The sequence below is a fragment of the Micromys minutus genome, assembly GCF_963924665.1.
Source record: "Micromys minutus genome assembly, chromosome: 19".
Lineage (NCBI taxonomy): Eukaryota > Metazoa > Chordata > Mammalia > Rodentia > Muridae > Micromys > Micromys minutus.
The window spans coordinates 12,184,156-12,197,704 of NC_137954.1; the positions used below are offsets into that span (position 1 = coordinate 12,184,156).

At 36.0% G+C, this 13,549-nt stretch overlaps 1 protein-coding gene across 50 annotated transcripts in view; it reads left to right on the plus strand.

The window, feature by feature from the left end:
* The window catches only part of ABI2 (abl interactor 2), a 67,710-nt gene that overhangs the window by 21,345 nt on the left and 32,816 nt on the right, over positions 1-13,549 (plus strand). For 27 of the 50 annotated variants that reach the window (XM_080933092.1, XM_080933136.1, XM_080933141.1 and 24 more), the window contains 2 exons: positions 6,152-6,328; positions 12,804-12,901. In XM_080933092.1, coding sequence (XP_080789218.1) covers positions 6,152-6,328; positions 12,804-12,901 — 275 coding nt within the window. Of the gene's footprint in view, positions 1-6,151; positions 6,335-8,004; positions 8,023-12,803; positions 12,902-13,549 lie in introns of all 50 variants that reach the window. The other 23 variants (XM_080933103.1, XM_080933114.1, XM_080933138.1 and 20 more) reach the window with 3 other exon arrangements.

Consider the following 13,549-nt stretch of genomic DNA (forward strand, 5'->3'; position numbering starts at 1 on the left):
TTGACTGCCTTTGTTATGCAGGTTAATGCACATGTATTTGGAAAATAGAAACTTAGCATTACATTGTTTTATGATTCTTTTTGTGATTACTGTATTTTTAATTGAATTTTATTTATTGTTTTACTTATTCACTTTGTATCCCGCTGTGATGTTACAATCTTTATAGTTTGATAGAAAAGTAAATTTTGATGGATTTTATTAAAATTCAGTTGCCACAGTAACAATCACTCCTGAAGTGAAAATTTCTCTTGGTATTTATTTTATTTTTGGTTTTTTTGAAACAGGGCTTTTCTGTGTGGCTCTGGCTGTCCTGGAACTCACTCTATAGGCCAGGCTTGTCTTGGACTCTGAGAGACTCACCTACCTCAATGTCCTGGGTGCCGGGGTTAAAGAGAAGTGTGCCACCACCCAGAGATCTTTTTTTTTTTTTTTTTTTTTTAATATCTTGACAGATTTTTTTGTGTCTTTATTACTTTAAAAATAATGACTTGATAGCTTGGTGGTTAATTTAAGTTTTTCTCCTATCAGTAGACTTTTACTCCCTCCCCCTTTGGTGGTTTAGTCAGTGTTATTGCTGTGAAGAGAATGGTGTCTCATGGTGAGCACAGCAATTCTTATAAAGGGAGGCATTTGATTGGGGCTGGCATACAGTCCAGAGGTTTAGTCTATTGTCACTACGGTGGGAGTGTGGTGGCAGGCAGTCAGACATAGTGCTGGAGAGCAGATGTGAGCTCTGTATCCAAATCCACAGGCAGCAGGCAGGAAGTCATCTGGGCTTGGCTACAACATTTTGAAACCTCAAAGCCCACTCCCAGTGACACACTTCCTTCAACAAGGCCATACCTCCTAATCACTGCAAAGTAGCACCATTCTCCAGTGACCCAGCATTCAAATATGTGCACCTATGAGAGCTATTTTTATTCAAACTACCACAGTGATGTTGGAATTGAACTTGGAGCCTTATGTATGCTGGGCAACCACCCTCTTACTGAGCTAAACTCCCACTAGAATGGTACCTACCAGCCATTCTTGCAATATGGGAAAGTTAAGGAGATTAGCAAACCTTAAAAAACATCTTTACATGAGATATTCATGTGTTAAATAAAGAGTACAAGAAAGGGTAGTATTAGGGGTAAGGACGGATAGGATGCAGATAGAGGACTTAGGAGTCATAAAGATCTGTAAAGGTAATTGTTTTTCAAGCTTTAGCTTTGGTGTGTGTGTGTGTGTGTGTGTGTGTGTGTGTGTGTGTGTGTGTGTGTGTGTGTGGTGTGTATGTGTGTGCAAAGTATTTAAAAATGTCACTAATAATGCAAGTGTGAAATTTAAAGCAAACTCCATGGCCTCAGCATGGCTATTCTAACTGTAGGGATTACCCATTGAATTGTATACACTGTGGGTCTGGCTAATGTCACTTGCAGTATGCAAGTTCCTTATAATAAAGTTTGAACTTGTTATATAAAAAAAAGCCATCTTTAAGAACATACAGAGAAGAAATGGAAAGACAAGCTTGCTATTGTCCAGGTTTTTTACTTTCCCCTCTTTTCTTATAGTCTACTTTCTCATAGTTTGTGGGGCTGGAGAGATGGCTCAGGTTAAGAGCACTGACTGTTCTTCCAGAGGTCCTGAGTTCAATTCCCAGCTGGCTCACAACCATCTGTAATGGGATCCGATGCCCTCTTGTGGTGTGTCTGAAGACAGCCACAGTATGCTCATACACATAAAATAAATAAATCTTTTTAAAAAAAATCTGTGTTCAGAATAGGTATAGAATTTGAGATTTTGCTTTTTTTTTTTCCTCGTTAGCCACCTATTAAGTTTTTAAATAACTGATTTATTTATGGAAGATAGATAATTTTGAAGCATATTTGTAATTTGAATAATGGTTAATTAAAACATTTTTAAAAATATCAAATTTAGTTAATCAACTAACTGATTACAAATATTTTTTCATGTTTATGAGCTGCTAAGGTATGGTTAACTCTAAATTATCTGTGGTAATGGGGAGATGATAGTAAATGGATAAAGCTAAAAAGAAATATTTTATATAGTGCCTTTCTGTCATCTGCTGGGGTCTAAGCATGTGCTTGGGTTCATGAAGGAGTTGTGGGACTGGGGAGCCTTGGGAACCAGTATGGCTACTTCAGAGCAAAAGAAACCTGTTCTTGGCACCTTCCAGCTGATATGTTATATGGGGAAGCCTGCAGCATGAAGACTAGCTTGTCAGTAAGTGTAGGAAGGATGGGAAAAGTAATCAATAGGAAGCTCTGAGAGAGAGTGGGGGGGAGAGCTGTTTAAGGTCCGCACAGTTGTGGTTGTGGTGGTGTTTTTTGGTGTGTGCTTTTTAGTTAACAGGATCTGTAGAAACGGTAGTATGATTTACAGTATGGCACTGCATTAATTTTGTTTACTCGCTGAGCAGGTACTTGCCACAGATAAGTACTATTGTTGATACCGTTCTAAATAAGTGAATTTATTTTATGTAACTTGTAACTTTAGAATTCCAGGATAAGGGTTTTCTTCCCCACTAAAATCTTTGCAAATATTACTGTGGAGCCTGCACTTGTCAATATTCAGAGTCCCATCGAGCAAACGGCTTGATTACTGAAAGCTGGGCACTTTATCTAGAACAGCATAGCAGTAACATTTTATTTAAAAGTACCTTACATAAACTCTAAAACATAATATAGTATCCTTTAAAACATATTTTTAAATGTTGTTTTATGTGTGTAGATGTTTGACTGCTTGTATATGTATACATCAGTGCACACCTGGGTCCCCAAAGAGGCCAAAATACTGTATCTCGTTTCCTGCAACCGGGGTTAGAGATAGTTGTGAACTGCCATGTGGGTGCTGGAAATTAATCCTAGGTCCTCTGGAAGCACCCAGTGAGTGCTCTTAACTGCTGAGCCATCTTTCTAGCCCCTAAAAACCTTTTAAGTGTGGGTTGGTGTTATATTTTGTGTGTGTGTATGTATGTATTGCTATTTGTTTCTTTTTAGGGCTTTTTTGGGGGGTGGGCTTTTAAAGACAGGTTTTCTTTGTACTGGAACTTTCTTTGTAGATCAGGCTGGCCTTGAACTCACAGAGACCCATCTGCCTGCACCACCATACCTTGTCCCAGAATGGCTTGATCTCAGTATATAGTGAAGGCAGTCCATGAACCTTGTCTCCAACATCCTAAGTGCTAATGTTAGGATTGATAGGATTGTAGGTAACTGTTAAAAACCTAAAAATCTTTTGAACCAATGTTTTTCTTATTCCTGAAATATAGGTCTTGTGCTTGTCAACAAGCTTTTATTCAAGTACTAAATAGAAACACATTACTTTTCTAAAATTAAAATTTGATTCTTCTTACAAGAATTTATGCAGTTCAATCTGAGGTAACAAGAATACAACTTAATACTTCTTGATTTTCTTAACTTTAAAAAAAAAAATTTATTTAATATATGTAAGTACACTGTAGCTGTAGCTGTCTCAGACAGACCAGAAGAGGGCATCACATCCCATTACAGATGGTTATGAGCCACCATGTGGTTTCTCTGATTTGAACTCAGGACCTCTGGAAGAGCAGTCAGTGCTCTTAACCTCTGAGCCATCTCTGCAGCCCTTTTTTAACCTTTCTTATTGTAGAATTAAAAAAAAAATTAATGATGAAAAGTAGTTAATGACACTAAATATCTGTTCTTAGGCAGTGTCTTGGTTAAAACTCCATTGTAATGAGACCATACGACTCAAAGCAATTTGGGGAGGGAAGGATTTTTTTTTTTTTTTTTTTTTTTACTTACTCTTCTTTATCTCAGTTCATCATTGGAGGCAGTTATAGCAAGAACTCAAACACTTCAGCAGAGGAAGATACTGAGGCAGAGGCCTTAGAGGGGTGCTGCTTACTTACTTGTTCCTCTTGGCTTGCTCAGCCTGCTTTCTTATAGAACCCAGGACCACACACCTAGGGATGACACCTCCTGCAGTGGGCTGGGCCCTCTCCGTCAATCACTAATTAGAAAATGCCCTACAGACTTGGCTATAACCCAGTCTTATGGAGACATTTTTCTCAGTTGGGGTTGCCTTATCTCAGATGACTTAATCTTCTGTCAAGTTAACATAAAATCTAGCCAGCACAGACAGTCACAGTACGTCTGTCCTCCCCACTTCCCATTTTCAGGAAGTCACCCCTGAAAATACTAGGTGCCCCAATTTTCTTTTCATGATGATTCAGCACCACCTAGGGGACACTGCCATTCATCTCTTTTCTGTCTCCAGTTCCTTGTGAAGTACGTCTGTCCTCCCCACTCACACCCTGTGAAAAAGCCAGAGAAGCTTCTCCACACATGCTTTACAGACTTCAACCTAACTACAGCTGGAAGCCATGGTCAGTTAGCTTACTGCTCAATGACCACTGCTGAGAGCTGCAATTCACATCCACAACTCAGCCACAGGAAAGTTGCCTCCCTATTATAAGAAGCACCAGTTGTTAAGCATCAACCGTAGGGCCCGGCATATAAATGTACTTAGAATATGCACACCGGTCCTTCAGATTGGCTCTTAGCATCCCCATTTTACAGAGGAAGAAATTTAAGGTCAGGAAAAGTTAAGAGATTTTCCTAGACTTCAAGCCATGGTAGACTTAGTCTTCACTATAAAATGATTTGTCGATATCCTACTATGGGTTGAATCTTCATATTTGAGTAAATAATATAAGAAACAAGCCAGAAGGTTTTGTAGATCTTTGGGTTTTGATCTTGGCAGTTTTACCCTCAGGGAGATGTTTGGCAACTTTAGACAGTTTGGCTCATTTCAGAGTGGGGAAGTATTGTAGGTTATATCTACCCATCACATCACAGCAAGGAATATGACTCAAGTCCGTTATGTACTTGCATTCTTATCTTCCTGTTGTATTGCATTAAAAACATTCATTACTTATAGATTACAGAAGTACAGCTTATGTGAAATGCTGAGTTAGTGTTTCCTGAGAAAAGTATTGTTTGTAAATAATTGAAGAGTATAAAGAAAATATCATTTGTACTACAAATGTGTGAGCACTTGATAAATTCTAATGAAATATGTGATCAATGTTGTGTTAATAAGATGTAAGCAACTTGCTGAAGCTTTTCTGTCAAATTGACTGTTTTGAGGGGAGGAGGTGGATACTGCAAATTCAGTCAGGGACTTGTAAGTGTTAGGCAAATGGTGTACCCCCTGACCTTAGTCCCTGATCCTCCTTTTTAATATTTGTATTTTAGCCCTGTCCCTTCTTTGTAGTATTTAGATACTATTAAAGATTATATTAGTCAGTTATTTAAAAGTATAATAAGACTATTCTTGGTTTTTTTCTTTTAATTTTATTCTTCTTTTTCTGCTTTCTTTTTTTAATTGGATATTCTCTGCCTGTTTTTTGAGATAGGTCTCTCCACAAAGTCCTGGCCGTCCTGGAACTCACTATGTAGAGCAGGCAAGCTGGCCTCAAATTCAACAGATCTACTTGCCTCAGCCTCAGTGCTGGAATTAAAGTCATTCACTACTATGCCTGGCTTCTTATTTATATTTATTTATTCTTATTTTTCTTTTCTGTTGACAATGATGCCTCTGACTTGGAGAAATAATTCAGTTGCTCCAGTGTTCATTGCACACCCATAAGGACATGCGTTCTGTCCCCAAAGCCCGTGTCAAAGATGGGTGTCCTGTGCACTTGTATCTCCATGCTGGGACTGGCCGGCTCAGACAGATCAGGAAGACCTGTGTCCTAGTGGGAGACTCAGAAATCAACAAGGTGGACAGCTTATGAAAAATGGTGCTCAAGACTGATCTCTGGTTTTCACATGCACAAGCATGTATATACATATGTGCACCCCCTCCGCATGAACACATATACTAGCACCTATGTATGTGCACATATTTGTATAGGCATACATGCAAACATGTACACATGCACATTTTAAGTTTTGCTCATAACTTATGGGCTGTAAAAATCAGGTGTATATTTGAAGGCATGCATTGGTGACCCTTGCATTATGTTAAAAATTAATAAAGTCATTAGTCTAGATAAAAAGTGGTTTATAAAAGAAATGTTGAATCTCTAGACATTGGATTTTTATTTGGATACCAGGGCTATCTATCTTTGTGTTGTCTTTTTTTATATTATATCTTGCAGACAGTTGATATTCATAAAGAGAAAGTTGCAAGAAGAGAAATTGGTATTTTGACCACCAATAAAAACACTTCAAGGACCCATAAGATTATTGCGCCAGCCAACCTTGAGCGGCCAGTTCGTTATATTCGCAAACCTATTGACTACACAATTTTAGATGACATTGGACATGGCGTAAAGGTAGGTGTAGTTTCTGTCAAGTTTTCCAAAGGCTCTAATGAAGCCCTAGAAAATTAGAGTTTAATTTCATGAAGGACCTAGTCCTGGCACAGTTGTGGTTGTGAATACTGCTTACTTCTGTTGTACCCTCCTTACGTTTTCTTCAGTGTTACCCTTTCAGAGCAGTTACCATTCAGTGGGATTTGCTTAGCTCTTAACTTACTGGATCTCCTAAAGTATGCTATAGTGGTTTTGATCTTTTGATGACTTAGTATTGATAGAAAACATCATCCAGCATATTATTAAAATGTTTTTTTTTTATTTTAAAAATATATCAGCAGACTTTTGGCATTAGTTTTCAGAACAGCATATGTTACTAAATATGAATTTGAATTTTTTTTCTAGAATAATTTTATCTCAACCTTTTGGATGAGAATAATGGAGTTATAAATTGTAAATTTATTTCTGGTGACTTTAAATTCATAACATTTTATAATTTGGCCGTCTTTTAAAGATGCATTTGTATATCTAGTATGTATATGAAACACCATCATCAAGACTGTAGTTTTGGGAATGTGGCTCAGTGAGAGAATGTGAACTTCTTCACACATACAGTCCCATGCTCTAGTACTAGCATTTCAGAATACCTATGAGCTGTAGCTGGGGAAAGAAAGTGTCCTTCTAGGGAGTTGATTTTTGTATTTAAGAGACCATTTAGAGCTTCAGCTAAGTATATTACTTACAATTTATATTTTAGTAGTGATTGTAAAAATACTTAAGTATGACTTGCAATAATGCTATACCTACCTTATAGCTATATAGTTCATGTATATAAGCCTGTTTAAAACGTGCATGACCATTTTGGCCAGAAATCAATAAATTTTAGTTTAATGTTTTTCTGTGTAAAAATAAAACATGCAGTATAAACTTATAAAACAACTTTTTGTTTTAGAGGGATTTTTTTTTTTTTTTTAATTTTTGCTTTTTTTTTTTTTTTTGAAAGAGTTTTGGTCTTGGCTGGCCTGGAACTCACAGAGATCAGCCTGCCTCTGCCTCCAGAGTGCTGTGTTTAAAGGTGTGTAATTCTACACCCAGCTCATTCAGAGATTTGAATAAGCATTATTATCTGGAATTTGATATTTAATTTTATAGTTGATTCCCATATATTTTCATTACTAATTAAAGCTAATTAAAAATAGGATCTATAACTAAATGGGTAATTAAACTGTAATTTGTTTTAACTTGGGCAAAGTTTGTTGAGGACTAACAGTTGCTAATAGAATGTTACAGGCTGCTACCAGAATTAATGCCAAAAGATACTTGGAATATAAAAGATTTGTGTTTGCCTGTTTATATAATAGAAAGGTGATTCTTTTGTATAATTATATTTTAATCCTTAAAATAACATATTTCTCTTCTAGGACTGTAGTCTTTGTTGTTTGTAATGTAGTATTTGCTAATACAAAGAACTCTTTAAGAATTAGAACACTTCTTATGTCATCAACGAAACTCCTGTCCATGACACATCTGCTTTAACCACTCTTTCTACGATCTACTGGAACATTATTTTGTTAATGCTGATTGCTTAACTTGTTTTTCTTTGTTTTCTTTCTTTTGTCTTCACATCCTGAAGTTCCAACTAACCTTTCAATGCTTTTCTTCCTTACCTCTTTTATTTGCTCCATTTATGCATTAAGTGGTTGCTTAGATTTAAGGTAAGAGATTCCAGGGCTGGATTTCCATTCTATGTTCTTATGTAGATATTACATATGGGGAGTAAAGAGATATTTTGCATTTGCCCTTTAAAAACCAACAGATTAGTCCTATTTATTTATTTAGGTCTGGCAACTTTGTTGTATGCCTTCATGTTCCCTAAGGGTAGATATTTTTGTCTATTTTGTTCATTGCCCTGTTCTTTGTGACTAGAACGTTAATATTTTGAGTATTTGCTGAATGAATGGGTGCATTTATGAAAGTGAAATATAAATTGTATTGTTATAAAGTGTTAGGAAATAAAATTGCTAGATTTTTATAAATGTTGAAATTTGGTTATTGATTGGAGGGCCAAATATGGCTCTATGTGACTCTCCCCCTGTGTAATAGCTTTTTATTCTATAAATGGTGTGCTTAATTATATGGTTTGTTAACAATATGTCATTATCTTTTGACTTTTAATTAAAAAGTTGAGAAGCAATAAAATATGTCATATGCTTTTTTTAAGTTGCAGTACATTTTACAAAAGAATTAGTCTTTATAAAATGTTTGTATAAAATATATTTTAGTACAATCTCACTGTCTTTTAAAAAGTGAATATTATTTATATATACAACATCCAGAGTTCATGATAATACTTAAGAGATACAAATTAAGAAATGGAAGGTATTTCACAGTGCTAGGACACTTGCCTAGAATGTAGAAGACCCTGGTTCAGCAGAAACCAATCAACCAAAACCAAATAAGTAACCCCACACAGCCAAAATAAAACTGGTGCGGTTCAGTGAAGGATCCATGATAAAAGCATTTGATTTTTTTCAAGACAGGGTTTCTTTTGCTGTCCTGGAACTTTCTCTGCGGCCTGTGTGCTGGGTCTAGAGGCAGGCCCCACTGCTGCCCAGCAGCAGCTCTTTTCCTTTCTTGGCCAGGTTCCTGATTTCTTTTCAGTATGTATTTTTCTGTTGCTTTGCAGTTTGCCGTATCTTCAGAGTAGTCAGTGGTAATCAGGAGATAAGATGACTATCACTTAGTATTAACCGTGGCCACACAGATTTTGCCTGGCTATGCAGGTGGCTCTGACAAAGGAAATAAATTCACTGGAAAATGGACTCTAAGCCTTTACCTTGCTGGTAATCTAGGAATGTAGACTTGTAGGAAAGTTCTCCTGTTTAAAATGGCTAAATGGCAGTGAACTAGACTTTAAAAAGCAGGTAGTATTCAAATTTGGTTCTTGCTCTGTTAGAAAGTGCTAACAGTGTCCATAATATTAAAAGAAGAAAAATAAATATATTCTTTGCTCTTAACAGGTTAGCCTGTTGCCTAGGTCATTCTCTCACGCTTCTTTTCTCTAGGATGGGTGGTGTTTCTCTTTTGACCTAGTAAGAGATAGGTCCCCTGAGGGCTTCCTAGAAAGATCTCATAGGAACTGTGCTCGGAGAAGATGCTGCAACATTGTTGTTTTCCTTAGAACCACAAAGTTTCACAGTAGACTCCCAAAGGATTGCACTCACTACTCTAGTAACTATATACTGTATGGTTCTGTAGACAAGGAGAATGTTGGACAGGACATGGAATTGGCCTGATTTCCCCTTCCTTTAATACATATGTAGACACAGGTTATAAATAATCCTTCTTTCTTTTTGTATTTAAATTTACTTTTTAAAAACTAAGTATGAGTTTAGCTACTGAATTGTATATCTAGTCCCAGAGCCTTTCTTTTTAGTCTCATGCAGCCTAAACTGGTTTTTAATTTACTGTGTGCTGAAGCTGGCTTTGAACTCCTGCTTCTTTTGTCTCAACTTCCAAGTACTGAAATTACGGACATGTGCCTGTAAAAAAATTTTTTTTTTCATTTTTCTGACTCCCTTCTTTTATCTGCCCCCTTTGTTTCCACTCAGCTCAGTTTTTTTTTGTCATTCTATTGTGGAACACTGCACATGGCTCTTACCATCTTGACTCAGAGCAGGTAATGGTTATCCATCCATATGAGACCTTCACAAGATTATACTTGCTAGCATCTCTCTTGGAATTCTGAGGAGAGCTCGAGGGATAGTTAGTTCATGAGGTAGCGCTGTAGGTCCTTGTCCCCAATAAGGACATGCAGGGTTAGCAATGTTAACAATGAGGACACTTGGTGGCCGGTGTAGTTGCCTGTAAGTTGTTGAGGCTCCTGCAAGCATCCGTCTTCTGTAAGTAACTCCACTGAAACCAGTCAGTTCATCAGGCCAGATGGGGTGGGGCCTCCTCTTCAGTTTGTTGTTGCTATTGTTTACATTTTCTAGAGAGGCCACACACCTTCCCCAACAATTCCTTTCCACACTGCTACTTTTTAAAAAATGTAATAATCTTGTAGAAATGGGTCTTCCTTTTAAGCATGACATATATATATATATATATACACACATACACACACACACATATGCACATGTGTATATATATGTATATACACACACTATATATATTCCTTTTATAGACCTCTTTATCGTTTTTTTTTTCTTTGAGCTTTTTTGGCTTTAAGAAGGTACTGCAATTTAAATAAAAGCACTATACAAATTGAAATTGAAAATAAATTATGATCGGAAAGTTATTTTGAAGTATCTTAGCTATTCCATGTATAGAATAAAATTTCTTTTATTCCTTTTCTATTCTTGCTCCTCTCCTTCCTGTTCCTAGCAGATTGAACTGTAGTTTAGTGTTTGGTTCATTTCTCCCCATCACTTACAGCAACTTTGAGTTTTGTGTTGTTTAAGGTTGAGCTTAAAGGACTTTGGTTGCTACTCAAATCTGTGGTATCATTAAATCAAGATAATGCTGTTTTTAAAAGCTATGGTGGTTATTTGTTACTTACAAAATTTTTTTAAATGTGAATTGATTTCTTTTAAAAGTGTCTTCTGACATTTTAAAGATAAAATTCATACCCTCTGTTTATTAAGAGGGAGATAGCAAGGATAATTTATTTCTTACTTGATAATTTGTATTTACTTTTTAAAAGCAACAGCAAAAGGATTACACACAAATGCTTTACTTTAAAAATAATAACATTTCAAAGGTACCACTTGTCATTAAAGATTATTTTAACATCACACACAACTTGTTCACTGGGCTATTCATTTGAAGAATTTATTGCTTGATACATTATTTCTTGCCTATTCGGGTAATTAACAATTATTATTTTAGAACTTAAAAAAACCCACTGAAGTCAGCGTTGACTGCTTTAGTCCTATGTGACATAATGAAGAGGTCTTACAGAATTTCTGTTTTAAAGTTGGCCAGGTGTGGTGGTGTAGTCTTTAATCTCACACCTGGGAGGCAGAGACAGGCTGATCTCTGTGAGTTCAAGGCCAGACTGATTTATGTATAGTTAATTTCAGGCTAGCTAAGGCTTCGTAGCCATATATATGTATATTAATATATATATTAAAATTGTAAATTTGTTCCAACTTAAGTGGTATATCTTACTCTTTCATGTTATAAGTATAACATTTTAATTCTGAAGGTAGTATGAGAAATTTGAGATTCTTTCTGTAAATGTGCTGTGAAGATGGCAATGCAAAATAATAGGGACTTAAAAAGAGAGCACATGTAAGTCTACCATGTGACAAGTGTTTTAACCTGTTCTCAAATACTGTGAAGTCACATTGCACTATCTTTCTTTCTTTCTTTCTTAAGTATATATATATATATATATGTGTGTGTGTGTGTGTATATATATATATATATATATATATATATATATATTTTATGTAGACATACCAGAAGAGGGCATCAAATCTCATTATAGATGGTTATGAACCACCATGTGGTTGCTGGGAATTGAACTCAGGACCTCTGGAAGAGCAGTTTTCTTAACCACTGAGCCATCTCTCCAGCCCGCACTATATTTCTTACTGATCTTATAGCTGGAATTTTAGGGGTTTCTCTACAAGTACATTCTCCTTAAATGACATAATTAGGCCCAGATTGCCCATCTTTTCTGTATTTGAAATTTCATTTGGGAATAGATTTATGAATGCAGTCATGGTCCATCTCTGACTTAGACTATATTACACTGTTTAATGCCTCAACTAGCCTTCAGTTTGGGCTTGAGTCTGTTAATTCCCCCTAGAAGTCACACAATGACAGTGGTTTTTGTGTTCTCAGTGATGGGTTATCTCAGCCCTAACATTGTGATTCAGATACTTAGGAAAATGCCTTGAACTTCTAGGAGCTTTCAGGTAGGTGATTTCCTCATAAGGAGAGCGTTACATCTGAATTATGAGAGGGATTCAAAAGTTGAAAGAGCTGAACTTGTCTTTGTATATTATACAACTTACCTGTATTTTATATTTTTCAGTTATAACTGAGCATGTGCAGAATCACATATCTTTAGTTGGAAATTTGTTTTGTTTATGATATACTTGTTATCTAAAGAAAAGAAAACAATCTCCCAAAGAATTGATTAAAGGCTTATTGTTTCTAATTGAGTTTTTTTGTTATCACTAAAGTTTTTGCAGTTATACTATGTAACTGTAGCTGAATGTAATGCCAGAGTCTAACCAGTGATCTGTTGGTGTGATGGCCTAATGGCAAATAAATTCTTCACATTCAAGTTTAAAATAATTTGAAAAATCCTATTAGGAAGAGTCCTTTGAGTACAACTACAGAATAGTAGAGTAGGAATTGCATACAAATTGCATGGCCTCAATTTTTTTTCTTATTTAAACCTTCCCCTCTTTATTTTCCAAAAGCCACTTAATTTCACTGCATAAAAGTTAAGCTGTGTTTGTTTTCAACATTTTTTTAGGTGAGTACCCAGAATATGAAGATGGGTGGACTGCCACGTACAACACCTCCAACTCAGAAGCCCCCAAGTCCCCCTCTGTCAGGGAAGGGGACACTTGGGTGAGTATATAGTATTAAGAAATCATAGAAAAATAATGGAAAAAATACTCTGCATTAAAAACACAACAGCCTCTATGTAAATTGTAGAGAGAATATTTTCTTGGTGATGTGTAACTTTTTTTTCTGATTAGCATATCTTTGTGCTTTAAAAGTGGTTGTTTAGAAATATTCTTGTAGTGAATTTTACATCAAGACAAAATCCTAGCCTAAATTTATGGTTAATTATAAAGTGAAGTCTAATGTTTTCTTAAAAATTTTAACGATCTGTTTATATTACAGTTGAACTTACCAGGCTGTCTTTAACAAGAGGCTATGTGGATTATAATATTCTTAGTAACTTGTTATGATGATTTTGAGTTTTGATTTGGGCTTTTGGATTAAATATTGATAGAAGGGAAGTTTACATTTTTCTTGCACTATGTCCTAGCTTTATGGTTGTGGTTGGGGCTCAGGTGGGCGCAGTGTAATCTAGAAGCCAGTTGGCTGAATTCTGGTTTAGCTCTGCTGTATGTTCTATGGTCTTCTCGTCAGCCTGTGAACATTCAGTTTTTTTTATCTGTGAAGGGGGTGGTATTTTGTTTTCTATCAACTTTACAGGGTCATTGTACTACAAAATGGATTTTCAGAAATGTATCAGACAAGATGCTT